The 14,358-nt window shown below is 34.3% G+C and overlaps 1 protein-coding gene across 4 annotated transcripts; it reads left to right on the top strand.

The window, feature by feature from the left end:
• The first annotated feature begins 10,237 nt into the window (after positions 1–10,237).
• LOC126976081 (gastrula zinc finger protein XlCGF7.1-like) lies at positions 10,238–12,164 on the top strand. Of its 4 annotated transcripts, none has more exons than XM_050824264.1 (3): positions 10,238–10,321; positions 10,474–10,591; positions 10,689–12,164. In XM_050824264.1, the coding sequence occupies exon 3, from the start codon at positions 10,929–10,931 to the stop codon at positions 11,868–11,870; it is 942 nt and encodes a 313-aa protein (XP_050680221.1). In that variant the 5' UTR covers positions 10,238–10,321; positions 10,474–10,591; positions 10,689–10,928; the 3' UTR covers positions 11,871–12,164. The 4 variants fall into 4 exon arrangements, with proteins under 4 accessions (XP_050680221.1, XP_050680222.1, XP_050680219.1 ...); XM_050824263.1 differs by having other exon boundaries at positions 10,308–10,325; XM_050824265.1 differs by having other exon boundaries at positions 10,244–10,591; positions 10,700–12,164.
• The last annotated feature ends 2,194 nt before the right edge of the window (positions 12,165–14,358 follow it).

Raw genomic sequence — 14,358 nt, 5'->3', positions numbered from 1 at the left:
CAGATGACATTCACTTTGAAAAAGTCGCCATATCCCTTCTCCACCTTGGTGGGAGAAAGAATGTACTAAAATAGTTAAATTAAGAAAAGAGGCTGAGAAACGGTGCAATAGAGACATGTCAGACGAAAACTTTAGCGGCGTGTCTGATGCTATATCAAGTGCACGCAAACCACTAAAAGAAAAAAAATGCAGGGATGGAAAACATTTTGCCTATCCATTTCTCCTTATATTAATCCATCTATTGTTTGGCAAAATATAAGACGATTTAGAAATGGTATCAGTGATAATCGTATTATATCATTAGCTCCAAATTTATGCGAAACATTTCTGGATCGTCTAGCTCCCCCTTCAGTTCCGGAACACAACCTTTTTTGTAGTAATATTGCTTCGTACATCTTCCAAAACCAATGTATAATTAATTCTACCTTCACTATGCAAGAACTACAAAGTGCTTTAACTTCGATCAAAGACTCTGCCCCAGGTGAAGATGGTATTCCATATTCTTTTTTAGCAAACCTTAGTCAAGCTTCTCTTCAGTATTACTTGGATATAATTAATAAAATAATTCTATCGGGCAATATTCGGCCTTCTTGGAAATTGCAAATTATTATTCCCATTCTTAAACCAGACAAGTCACCGAGTCTAGCATCATCATATCGCCCAATAGCATTATCACCTGTAATCGCAAAAGTTGCTGAGAGTTTGGTAAAAATCGTCTTGAATGGTTCATTGAAAATCGTGGAATACTACCCGAATCACAGTTTGGATTCAGGAAAGATAGGAGCACTTTGGATAGTGTGGGTACTTTTACGACAGATATACGATTGGCTTTTACACGTAATGAATCAGCTATTGCAGCCTTTTTAGACTTGCAATCAGCTTATGATAATGTCAATCTACATATTCTTTAATATAAAATGAATAAACTTGCTATTCTAACTAACTTTATTATAAACCTTCTGTCAGGTAGAACAATAAAACTTGACCAACAACGGGATCAAAGAAGACTTGTGTGGAAAGGACTTCCACAAGGATCTGTACTCAGTCCGATACTTTTTAACCTATATACTCATGACTTGGAATCTTCACTTCCGAACTCTATCCATGCTTCAATATGCTGATGATTTAGTAATATATGCCATGGGTAACACATTTAGTTCATTATGTAGCCAAATATCAAATTCCTTAGATTGTTTAAAACTTTGGATAGATGAAAATGGTCTCAGCATTTCAAGTCTTAAAAGTTAGGTAGTTATCTTCACGCGTCAACGTTTACATCCTCCAATTTCTATATTTTACGATAATCGTCGAATACCCACTAATGACCATGTCAAGTTTTTGGGAGTCGTTTTAGATTCAAACCTGAGAGGAATGGCTCATTGTGAATACGTAGTTACTAAATGTGAAAAGCTTCTTAATTTAATGAGATGCCTCTCTGGTGTTTGGTGGGGTGCATATCTGTTTTCCCTGAAGCTACTTTACAATGCTACAGTACGGAGTATCCTTGATTACGGAACCTTCTTGTTAGAGCCCTGTAATTTAGCAGGTCTAAGAAAACTAGATTCTATCCAATCAAAAGCTATGCGAATAATAACTGGAGCCATGAAATCTAGTCCTTTGAATACATTACAAGTAGAGTGTAACGAACCCCCGCTTTATTTAAGGCGCCAGTTTTAGTCTGATCGTCTATTTTTTCGTGTTTTACAATTTTCAAATAGCTCCTTGATAACCAAATCTACCGTTCCGACTATTCATTATATTGCAAATATTGAAAAATATAATGCCAATAATTATTTTAATGCTGTTGTTAAAGAAAACTAGCCAGGATGGCAACATATTTATATACCGATGCTTCAAAACACAAGTCAGAAGATTTTGTAGGAGTAGGAGTTTATCATGCCCAATATAATATTGTCCAAAAAATAAAATGCCTATTTAACACGTCAGTTTTTACTACTGACTGTCTTGGCATCGCCAAAGCATTAGAATATGTTTTACTTTGTAAACTTTATAATAGTTTAATTTTATGTGATTCCAAGAGTGCTTTACAGGCTCTTGTGCGATTTCCCTTCGAATCAAAATAATTTTGTCCTATTATAGCAGACTTTAGTAGTAATTTTTACGAGTGTTCAACAAAAGGTCTTTCCTAATACCTAGCCACTGTGGCATAATAGGCAACGAAACAGGCCAATAAGTGACAAATTCCCCTTTAAAATATATACTCAGGATTTAGCTGTACTTTCTGGTCTTTATCTCAGGGACTCCTGGGGTAATGTCTGGGCAGAAAGTTGGCCAATTAAAGGCAAAAATTATTGCGAAATTCAACAAATAATTCCTAACAAGTCATGGTTATCTGTCATTAAACTTGATAAAATCATTACCACCATATTGATAAGAATGCGCCTTGGACACACCACTTGTCCGGCCCACCTTGCAAGGTTTCATATTATAGATAGTCCACAATGTGAATGCGGACATGACTTTGGGGATCTGGATGACTTATTATTTTCCTGTCCTAAATATGACCGAACTTCCTTTTTAGATATGTAGCTGTACCTACAACCAATAACATCAATTAAATGCAAATGTCTAATACCTAACTTGTAACGTAATACCTTCGTAAGAGTAGCATTATGGATCGTAGAAATATAAGTCGTGCATATTAACTGTAATAAGCATATGCCGAAAGATTCGTTCTTGAAAGAACATATTATTTTATGTACCGTAATATTGGCTCTTATAAGAACCATTTCATAATGCTGTGCATCGGGCCATGGAATCGTACGGATCACCGGTGGTCATCTCATTGAGGTACAAGCATCGTCGCGTTCTCTCGAGCTACCGCAGATATACTCACGTGACCGGTCATATGCTCCGCGTTACACAACCTCACAGCGGGGCCGAGCGTGCTTTACTGGAGCGCGTCGATCACTATTCATTCAATTTTAATCAATGAGCGGCGGGAGTGGGTGCCCATTGACATCCGCAGATCGTGCATCGACGCTAGTTTACACAAGCGCTCGCTGGCGGGATTATTGCGATAGCATTAGTTTTAGAGAGATAGAACACATAATATTATTCTCAATTCTTATTGAATATAACGTCTAACTATTGGTCAAAATGTAAGCTTTAGTATTGGTGTGTAATTTCTAAACTTGTAAATGTTTTTTAAGTAACAATTGTAATTGGTTAACTAGTTTTAAGGATTTTGTATATATATCGTGTAACTAAAGTAAAATATATATTTCACATATTCCTCACATTCTTCATACAACTCAAGCAGTTGTTTTATTCGATCTCCAAACGCTCAGTCTCCAAAGATAGTTTGATATCCATCCGAGTCCCTTTCCCCACTTCTATGAAAACCCTCCTGAGTTCTGTTGATCCTGTAGCTGTACCTACAACCTATAATATTAATTAATACAAATGTCTAATACCTAACTTGTAACGTAGCATTATAGATCGTAGAAATAGTAATCGTGCATAATAACTGTAATAAGCGTATGCCGAAAGATTCGTTCTGATAAGAACATTTTATTTTATATAACGTAATATTAGCTCTGACAAGAACATTTTATTTTATGTAACGTAATATTAGCTCTGATAAGAACCATTGCATTATGCTGTACATCAACTCATAGAATCATACAGATCAGTCATCGCAGTGAAGTTTCAAGCATCGTACTTTCTCTCGACGACCGCAGATATACTCACGTGATCAGTCATATGCTCCGCGTTACACAACCGCACAGCAAGGCCGAGCGTCCTCGAATGACGCGTCGGGACCAGCGTTAGCAACTTGAAGTGGACTGACTATCGTACCAGGGGAGTAAAAATTATCGTACATGGATCGAAATTATCGTATTTTTTAGGATGATGTCTATTATAGATAAATAAATCATATAAATTGTAATATTGATATGCATGCAAGTACATCTTTCTTCACTTAATTTGAATAATTCCGTTTGTCAGAGCGAATACAGACATATAATCATAATAATATAACGAAATAACTGCCAACTTTTCTACACGAAAATATACGATACATATGAAGTGTGAACATAATCGAACTTATATTCTCTTGTTCGCATTGGTAGATGCTATACTAACCAATAAGTAAGCGTGTACAGCAGGCGCTGGATAAAGTTACAGTATCGGCAGTGGTGAAACTTAGTAGAGCGGATCGTAAGGACCAATAGGAATAGAGAACTTGTATTTCCCGGTATTTTCCCAAGATTTTATTGGACAAAATAAAATCATGCTACTGCGATTTAGACTATCAACGCATGAGTGAAATAATATAAATTCTCAAATTTTGCATCATAATAGAAATTATCGTACAATCTGCGTACGATAATAATATGCTATCGTACATCGTACGTAGGCACAAAATTATCGTATGTGTACGATAATTATCGTACGGTTCCGAACGCTGGTCGGGACTCGGGCGTCGATCGCTATTCATGCAATTTTAATCAATGAGCAATAGCGTAGGTGCGGAATGCTCATTGAAATCGTATGATCGAGGTTCGACGCGAGTTTACACAAACTGCGATAGCATTAGTTTTAGAGCGAGATAGAACATATAATATTATTCTCAATTCTTATTGAATGAAACGTTTTACTATTGGTTAAAATGTAAGCTTTAGTATTGGTGTGTATTTTCTGAACTTGTAAATATTTTTAAGTAACGATTGTAATTGGGTAACTAGTTTTAAGGATTTTGTATATATATTGTGTAACTTTTTAATAAATCATATATCTTCCACATATTCCTCACAGTCAAGCAGTTGTTTTATTTAATCGCCAAACGCTCAGTCTCTAAAATCCCATATTGTTTTTATTTATTTATTGCTCCAACAGGGTGAATACCAATACAATTCCTTAATAACTAACACAGATATAACTATTTAAGTGACACCCCAATTATACGCGCAAATCGAGAACAATTAAAACGAATACAAATAGAGCATTACTTACGTTTTAGCAAAATTAATAAGCAATATATATTTAAAAAATAGAATTTCAAAATTTTTAATTAATTAAAACTGTGAGAAATTAAATTTCAATTAAAATAAATTAAATTCATCCTAGGGAAAAAGAGCTCATCAAATAAATCATTGTTAATACATTAGAACTACAACGATTACAATTGCAAAATAAGACATATTACACATATTAACGAAAGCTAGTACATAACAGAGTGTGAGGACATAAGAGAGTGCTGTATTTTTCTTTTGTAGCTATGAAGGTGATCAGAGAAGATATCAATAGCTTGGTGTCTTGTCGACAGCCCACCACCCTTAATATAATTATCATCGCCATTACCAGTGCAGTTATGAACAGCGTTGTAAGTGCTTGTAATTCTGTTCAAAGGAGAATTGAGGGCCAGATTAGACCGTGCTGGACTCATTATAAATGGGGTGTATTTCTTGGACCTGGGCAGTCTTCTTGGAACAAAAATGTTTAATTTTGAAATTAGATAAGGACTGTCGATTGTGCTGTTGACCAGTTTGTACAATAATACAGCATCATGCATTTCCTGCGGTTATTTAAGGAAACTAACCCGAAGCATCGCAAACGATCTTTATAGTTTAGGAGTTTCTTGGCCAAATTACACGAATAAGATAGGTACCATAAAAATCTCTTTTGTACACTCTCCAAGCGCTTATTGAAAACATCGTAGTGAGGGTTCCATTCGACACTGCATTACTCCAGAGAGCTACGCACTAAACAGTTGTATAATAATATTTTAGTGCTGGATAACTTAAACTCCCTGCTGCTTCTTATGACAAATCCAAGAGTCTTGAAGCTTCTCTTTACAATATTGTCAATATGCAGATTGAATCTCAGCTTACAGTCAAGGGTGACTCCCAAATCGCAAATATGATCAACCTTAGTCAACGGTGCGCAGTTAATGTAGTATGACCTGAGTATTTTTGTTTTCTTTCTCGTGAAGCTTATAACATAACATTTCTGATTATTTAGGGACATGCTATTTATACTACACTATCTGCTCAATCTATCCAAATCTCTCTGCTGCAAGACACAGTCATCAGACGAGTTGACCAGTCTGAAAAATTTTAAGTCATCCGCAAACATATAAAATTTTGAATTTTGAAAGCAAGTTCCATTATCATTTATAAATATATTGAAGAGCAAGGGCCCAAGATGAGAGCCCTGCGGTACCCCAGACACGGCTGTAAAACATTTAGAGGGATGCCCAGCTATTACCACTTAGGATTTTCGATCCACTAAGTATGACCTAAACCAGTTTAACTGAATATCGGACTACCCACAGGACGAAAGTTTCTTCAGAAGGGACTCGTGATGTACTCTGTCAAAAGCCTTGCTGAAGTCAGTATATATAGCGTCTGTACAGCCGCCATGGTCCACTTCCCCAATAACGTCTTCGACAAAAGAAAACAGATTAGATGCAGTGGATCTAGACTTTACAAAACCATGTTGTTCTAGGACAATCAACTGTTTGAAGTGCCAGATAAGTGTAGGATAAACTAGCTTTTCGAAAACTTTATAGTAACTTTTCGAAAACCGTATAGTATATTTTCTAGATATATTTATAGCAATAATATTAAATTGTAAATAATGTATAGTACCTAATATATTTTATCTGAAAATAATAGTTTTCATCTATTTTTTTGTATATATTTATTTACCTACATTTATCTTAACCCTATCAAATATCAAAATTCTCGTGTTGTACATTTTTGTAACGTGATTCGTTTCCCTACCCTAAAATAAATACAAGCACTTTGAAGTAGAACATACAAGAAAACTTTCAATGTGAAACGATGAAAGAAAACTTGAAGCTGGAGCCAAAGTCTCCAAAAAGGATTGAAATTAGAAAAGTAAAGAAATGTTATTGTCAAAATGACAATTCAGAGATTATCAACAGTTTTATAATAATAAACTAATTTCGAATAAAAATACATAAAACATAAATATATATTTTATTTATATATAAAATATTGACAAATGTCTTTATTTGACAATGATTACCAAACATAAAATAAATAATTTCCATATTAATATTCGCTCTCTGATTCGGGGTCTGAAAAGCTTGATGTCGACGAATGTTTTGTTTTTTTTTATATGAGAGGGGGCAAACGGGCAAGAGGCTCACGGGATGGGGAGAGGTGAGGCAACCGCCCACGGACATCCGCAACAACAGGTGTGTCAAGAAATGCGTTGCCGGCCTTTAAGGTGGGAGTATGCTTTTTTCTTGAAGGTCCTTAAGTCGTATCTGTTCGGGAAGACCGCTGCCGGTAGTTGATTCCACAAAGTGGCTGTGCGAGGCAAGAAATTTCGAAGAAAACGCGCGGTTGTGGAATGCCAGACGTCTACGTGATGCGGATGGTACTTTGCACGTAATGTCCGATGGTGGAATTCGGCCGCTGGAATCAACCCGAACAGCTCCTCTGAGCACTCCCCGTGATAAATGCGGTAGAAGATGCAGAGATAACCCACATCTCTACGCAATGCTAGAGAATCAAGCCGATCGGAGATGACTTGATTGTCGATGATTCGAGCCGCTCTTCGTTGTATGCGGTCAAATGGAAGAAGCTGATACTGGGGAGCACCCGCCCAGAGGTGAGAACAGTACTCCATGTGAGGCCGAATTTGTGCCTTATAAAGTTGCAAGCGGTGACTTTTAGTGAAGTACTGTCTCGCCTTACTGAGTGCACCAAGCTTTTTAGAGGCCAGTTTGGCCTTCTCTTCCAAGTGACCACGGAACTGAACGTCGCTCGATATATCGACGCCAAGTATGCCAATACAGGCTGTGGCAGTTAGAGGAGTGATCTCGAATCGAAGGGATACGACAAAGAGACTTTTTAGTGGTTGGAATGTTACTTATTCTTGATGGTTACTTTTATAGTAAATTTTATATTGCGCAACCAAATGTCCCCAGCAAAAGTTTGATAATTCAATTTTTCTCTTTTTACAATTTCTAGTAACAGTTTATATTTTTGGATACTTTTTTTTATAAGGTTTTTATTTTTTAACCATAAGCTTAAAATCGAATACAATGGATACTGTAGGTACATAATCACTTAAAGACAATTATTTTACATAGACTAATTACGTCTTTCTAAAATATTTAGATATAAAACAATATAAACTTAATAAACAAGATAATGAAATAGGTAGGTATTAAAATACAAAAATATCTCGCTGACTTTGTGGTCATACAAGTTTTAGATTATGTACCTACTTAATTTATTTTTAAGAAGGTATAACAATATTAATTTTCAATATAAATATTATAGTGACATAATATTAACAGATTAAACACAATTAAATTGTTCAATACTAATCATAAAAAAAACAATAACGTAGCAATACTGTCTTTAAAATTTAAATTATAGCATTGCATCAATGATGATATACCTACGTAAGGTAACGTATTACAATACCTACAGGCTGCGAGCCTGCGACACCAAGCTAATTGAAACCGGTATTATGTGTCGTTATCCGTACTCGAGGAAATAGTGATGTGGGAGGCGATATCGATTATACCTGCCAGCGTATCGTAAGTTATTTAAGCCGGTTCTACCAATTGAGGAAATTAAGGGATTCTTATGCGTCGGATTATTAAAAAGATAGAATTTCTTAGATATCCTAAATATGAAGTCTTTGATTAATGGATTTTTTTATTAAATTGTAATTTTTTCAGGTTAGTTCGAAACACAGTATTATATGAAATTTTAATGGCTTTATTCTGTATTGATTGAATTTTATCGTAATTAGTATTACAAGTGCTGCACCACACGGGAGCAGCATATGTAATGCATGGCCTGACAAGACTAGAATATATACGCATTTTAGTGTTGGAACTTGAATTCGTATTTTCATAAAATTATATTTTTGGATATGATCTATTCCTTAATTTGCACTCGGGCAGTTGTGGGGTTCGATTCTAACCGTCGGGAGTGGTAAGGGACATTAAAACAAATGCCCTTTAACCACTTTTTATAATGAGTGAATTTTCAGTGTTTTTTTGGATTTGTACATTAATAATGCTCTATCTACAAAACCGTCCTCGATGCCTATATGAGATATTATATGACGCCTTCTTTTACTGGTTCGAGCTTATAAGCCTGTGTACGTAACGAAAGTACTGTTTAAGTATACTGAGTATCAAACCACATTTTCGATGTTGAGTGACCTGTAAAAGTATTTACTATTATCAACTGTAATAATCAAATCTTCATATTGTATAAAAGCAAAATATTCACTTTCACTTTTTTGCAAATATAAGATACACAATATACCGCTACATAAACATGTATATAGTATAGGTATATCTCATAAATACACACCCTCATTGACCCATATTTATTATATAAACATATAAAATATAGTTTAATATATAAACGAAAATCAAAAAGAGCACATTGACGATGATCGTCAGAAACCTAATGAACAAAACAATATGGCAACCACGCATACCTGTCACTAGGACCAAGATTTTTTTGACATTATTTATATAGACCAAGACGGTTATATAGATCGGTTTGGCGTGGCCAACATGAGACAGATAATATCCTATATATATAGGTACATAATATAACACAAGTGTTCTTTCACTATCACTTTTACATCGTAAAACACAACATCGCACCATATTTCCTTCGATTCTACTTAAAATTGTCACTGATGTTGAAAAAATAGTGGATATTTCACACGTTTCACAAGTTTCCGGTACAGTGCTGTCAAGTTTGTTTAGCACACCGGGTGTACTTACCTTGAAAAAACCGGCACGCATGGCGAAACAAAAGATCTAATCAGTCTCATTTCTTTACATTAGATTCGCAGTTTTTCTTTTTCTCGTGTGAGTGACACGGAAGTTATCAATTAGTCTAGTTACTATACTTGGTCTATGATTATTTACGTATTTCTTCTGTAGACGAGCCAAATTTTTACAGCTTCTATCTTATTGCCAGTGACAAAGCAAAGTTTGCACAATTAATTTACATTTTAATTTTTGGATCTATTTTATGCTATATTACATAGAGAAAACGCTGTGCAATATTTAATTATATGTATATAGACTACATTTATAATTTTAAATTGATATTTTAGTAAATTTTAACTGGAACAATAAAAAAAAAGGTTATTATTTGTAGTTGGCAGCACCATTGTATACATGTTTGATCTGGCCTATGGACTTGCATCCCGTGCCACTAAATAAATAAATAAAAAAAAAATGTTTGATCTCGAATTTCCGAGTCGCTAGTATGTAAATTGTAAATACCTTTTTACGTTCAAGTTTCAACTTTGTTTATTTTGCAATTTGGATGTAGGTACATAAAATTTTCCTTGTTCTAACTTTATTAAACTAGCTTATTCACAGCGTAAATATTAAATTATATTAAATCTTAAAATGGTTGATAGAAGTAAGCTTATTAAGGCCGTGGTTCAAGGGAAACCAATATGCATTTTTTGTTTAAGTCAAGATATCAGTGATGAAACTGAATATCATATTGATGATGAAATTGTTGTCGATCAGGAGGACTCTCAGTGTTCAATAGTATTTTGGGATCTTTTGAAAGTTACTTTAGGTGAAGAAGTAAGTAAAAATAAGTTATATATTATATATAATCTAAATAATTTACTTCAAATAACACATAGGTATTATTTCATTTTATTTGTTACGTACTTTTCAGATAACTAATAGATTAACTCAGCGAGATACAATTTGTTTAAAATGTGCACAATCTTCTGTGCAGAGCTACAACTTCGTTACAAACACTAAGACAAACATTACAAAACTTGAAAAATTACTCGACATTATTAACAACAGTCTAGAAACCAAATCTTCAAATGGTAATAACTCCATTATTATATCACTGGATCCATATTTAAACATACAGACATTAATTGAAAAGCATAATTTATCAAATCAGATGAGTGCTTTACAAAAACTCCAGCCAGAGATCAAGAAAGAGTACAGTCACAATACAGACAACTCAGATATAAATAAGATAAAATCAAGTTACCCCATGAAAACCATAGATATGGTGTATGACAAAAATGACACACAGAATATAAAATGTAAGCAGTGCTTAAAAAACTATCCGTCATTAGCTAATTTACGAAATCACTACATAAGAGTACATGCACCAAAAACTTTTACCTGCCTCACTTGTAAAAAGAGTTTTGGAACAAAGTCAATACTAGAAGCACATCAAAATGAAAGCCATGTTACTGTAATCTGTGCAGAATGTGGTAAAACATTTAAAAATCGTCACACATTAAAAATGCATGAGATAAGCCATTACTATAAAGTTATCTGCAAGGATTGTGGCAGGGTCTACAGAAGTCATACAACATACAAAAGGCACATTGACCTTAATATATGTGGGCAGAAGTCACGAGCCTCACCATCAGATGCAAAGCTTACATGTGACTACTGCAATAAGAAGTATACACAGAAGGTTAGCTTACGAGTACACATTCAACATGAACATGGTAATTATAGATCCCATAAATGTGAATGGTGTCAGAAGAAATTCTGGGCACCCAGTCGATTAAAAGCTCACATAGTGAAACATACTCAAGATAAGCAGTTTCAATGCACAATTTGTAGCAATAGATTTGTAACCAAGGAATCTTTACTTTACCATACCCGTTCACATACTGGGGAGAAACCATACAAATGTAACTTCTGTGATATGAAGTTTGTATCTGCTTCACGAAAGGCTGATCACACAAAACGTATTCACCTGAATGCTGTATACCAATGTTCAATATGTAAAATAAAGTATACTACCAAGATTTGCTTAGAAAAACACTTGCAGACACATAAAAAAAGTGACACAGATGTGTTCAAATACATAGAGCATTAGTGCTCTACCTATACAAGACATTGGCTAAATTGTGATGGACAAAACCACATAGCCAGCACCAAATGCACATAAAATCATGCATATGTGTTATAGATGAGTCTGGAATGCAAATGTTTCATGACAGTAAATTTAAGAGATATACTCAGTATTCCATCAACCTACTGGTTCCATTGTGTGGCAGAAAACAGAGTAAATCTATTTATAAATATTTTCAGTATTCTGTAAATGCAAGTAATCAGAAGAACATTATAATTATTAACTTTCTAAATAAAACTATCCTGTATTATTATTTAACACCATGTACTTTATTAGTTTTTATTAAGGTGAACAGCTAACGTCAGGTTGTCGAATTTGCGTGACGGTGTGCGCGCGCATCGTAAAACTTCACCCTGATAATTTTTATAATAATAATATTTAATAATTTTCTCTAATGCGCCAAAAGATGTAAGTACATCAAAAGACACCCACTGTGTCGCTTGCAACCGTTCTTCTCAGGTTTGAGGCTGAGATCTATAGAGCGAGCTTAGACTTTGCTCAGACTTACCTTACGTAAAACTTAGCTGAGTGTGATAAAACGCGAACTTTGTGTTTGCATTGGGCTGTCTTAGCTTAAGCTCAGCATCATTTCAGATGTAAAATGTCTAGGTATAAAAACAAAATCAAAGAGTATGCTAAGCTTAAACTCAGCTAAGTTTTACGTGAGTAAAGTCTAAGTACCTACGCTCTATAGATCTCCGCTTGATAATAACTACATGTGAATGCATACCTTTATATGGGTGCCGACCTCAGAAAGTCCGATTTGAAAAAAAAGAATCATTGAGAACAAAATTCAAAAAATTAACATCTTGACTGTTGCTTCTCAATATATTCTTGATAATGTAATGTATGTTCATAGGCACTAATAGGCATAAGTGAATTTGCCAGAAACTGTCATAACCATAATGTTAACACCAGGAACAGACATAAACTGATGCCTACTACTCGGCTAAGTCGAGTTAGTAAGTCTTTTGTGGGGTGATGTATATGCTTTTACAAGAAGATCCCAGAAAATGTTCAAAACAAAAGTATTACGTTATTCAAAAGAATTGTTAAAAACGTTTGTGTGGTAAAGGTTACTATAACATAAATTACTTTGTTAATGATACCACAGATTGGGAATGTAGTGACCGCCCTCAGGCTATTAAATAATAAGTTTAATTGTAAAATATTACTTTGTGAACATATTTATTCGATGAAAAAAAAGCCCGCTGAGTTTGTTGCGCCCATTCTTCTCAGGTCTGAGGTATTCATTTTGGAATGGTTGGTAGTTTTTTGACTTTCAAAAATTGATGTCACATCCTATTTTGAATAAAAATATTTGAATTTGAATGTAAGGAAGTGACAAGAACCTTAATTTGTAACCGTATTTTGAATAAATATATATAGTTTATATGAGTTAGAATATACAAGCATTTATTTTCTCTGTCTAGCTTATATTTACTAATCTATGTAAATATTATGGACAATGTCAAAATGTGAATTTATAATTTTTACTTGTGAAAAATTTAGTAATAGTTGTACATAAATGGTTTTATTGCTAATAAAGTTAAATAAAATATAATAGAAGGTACACTATTTTAAAGCAAAATAAAACATTGCAGTGATGATGATGCAACAAATTACGTTATATGAAGAATTTAAGTTGATAGAAAAGAATGAATCTGAAGTGTACGGTATATGGAAAGGTTTGTATTGTTACTATTTTAAAGCGAAAGGAAACTAGTCATGATCTCTTGAGGATACCTCGTGTATAGGCGATACACGTGTCGAATTGGTTAAAACAGAGCTTCACTTTGCCGATTAATAGACTAAACTAGTGTAATGCGAGCTTAGCTTCGTTAGACATTAAAGTCGAATAAATCTACAAAAAAGATTAGAAAATTTAAGTAAAGTTATTTACAAAAACAGGCCAACTGATAACGTACCTGCACCTGAAGCGTTCTCTGGCAGGTTGGGCACAGCAATTTTGAGGATGCAACTGCCAGCTGCATTCTTCCTGAATCTGTACAATATATTATGCAGAATTAATACGTCATTGATTCCTTCAAGACCATACGTACTAGCATTCCAAACTAGTGACCATAGAAATCTAAATAACAAGGTACTGGAAGTGACGAAGTCGCACTAAACATGTCGCCTCGCGGTTGAAACAACCAGTGGGTGAGTAATGATTTAGTTTTAATCGGAAAGGCAGACGTCGAACAACGCGTAAATGTGGTAATTTTATTACAGCCAACTGCGTAAACTGTTCCACATCCTGCAACCTATATTATAACCTAAAGAAGAAAGGTCCTAAAGAATCAGAGAAAAATTAAATGTATAAAAATTTTGACTGTTGCATTTCAATATAGGTAGTTAATATTCTTGATAATGTTCTATATGTTGATGAGCCCATTAAAGAATTTGCTTAAAACTGTGATAACCATAATGTTAACACGGGGAACAAACA

The sequence above is a fragment of the Leptidea sinapis genome, chromosome 39, assembly GCF_905404315.1.
Source record: "Leptidea sinapis chromosome 39, ilLepSina1.1, whole genome shotgun sequence".
NCBI lineage: Eukaryota > Metazoa > Arthropoda > Insecta > Lepidoptera > Pieridae > Leptidea > Leptidea sinapis.
The sequence above is the reverse complement of the archived record's forward strand: the minus strand, read 5'-3'. Positions and strand labels throughout refer to the sequence as shown.

Coding starts and splice junctions, on each gene's coding strand:
- LOC126976081 (XM_050824262.1), top strand. CDS start 10,406: ATGGTTGATAGAAGTAAGCTTATTAAGGCCGTGGTTCAAGGGAAACCA. Junction 10,592..10,688: donor AAGTTACTTTAGGTGAAGAA/GTAAGTAAAAAT, acceptor CGTACTTTTCAG/ATAACTAATAGATTAACTCA.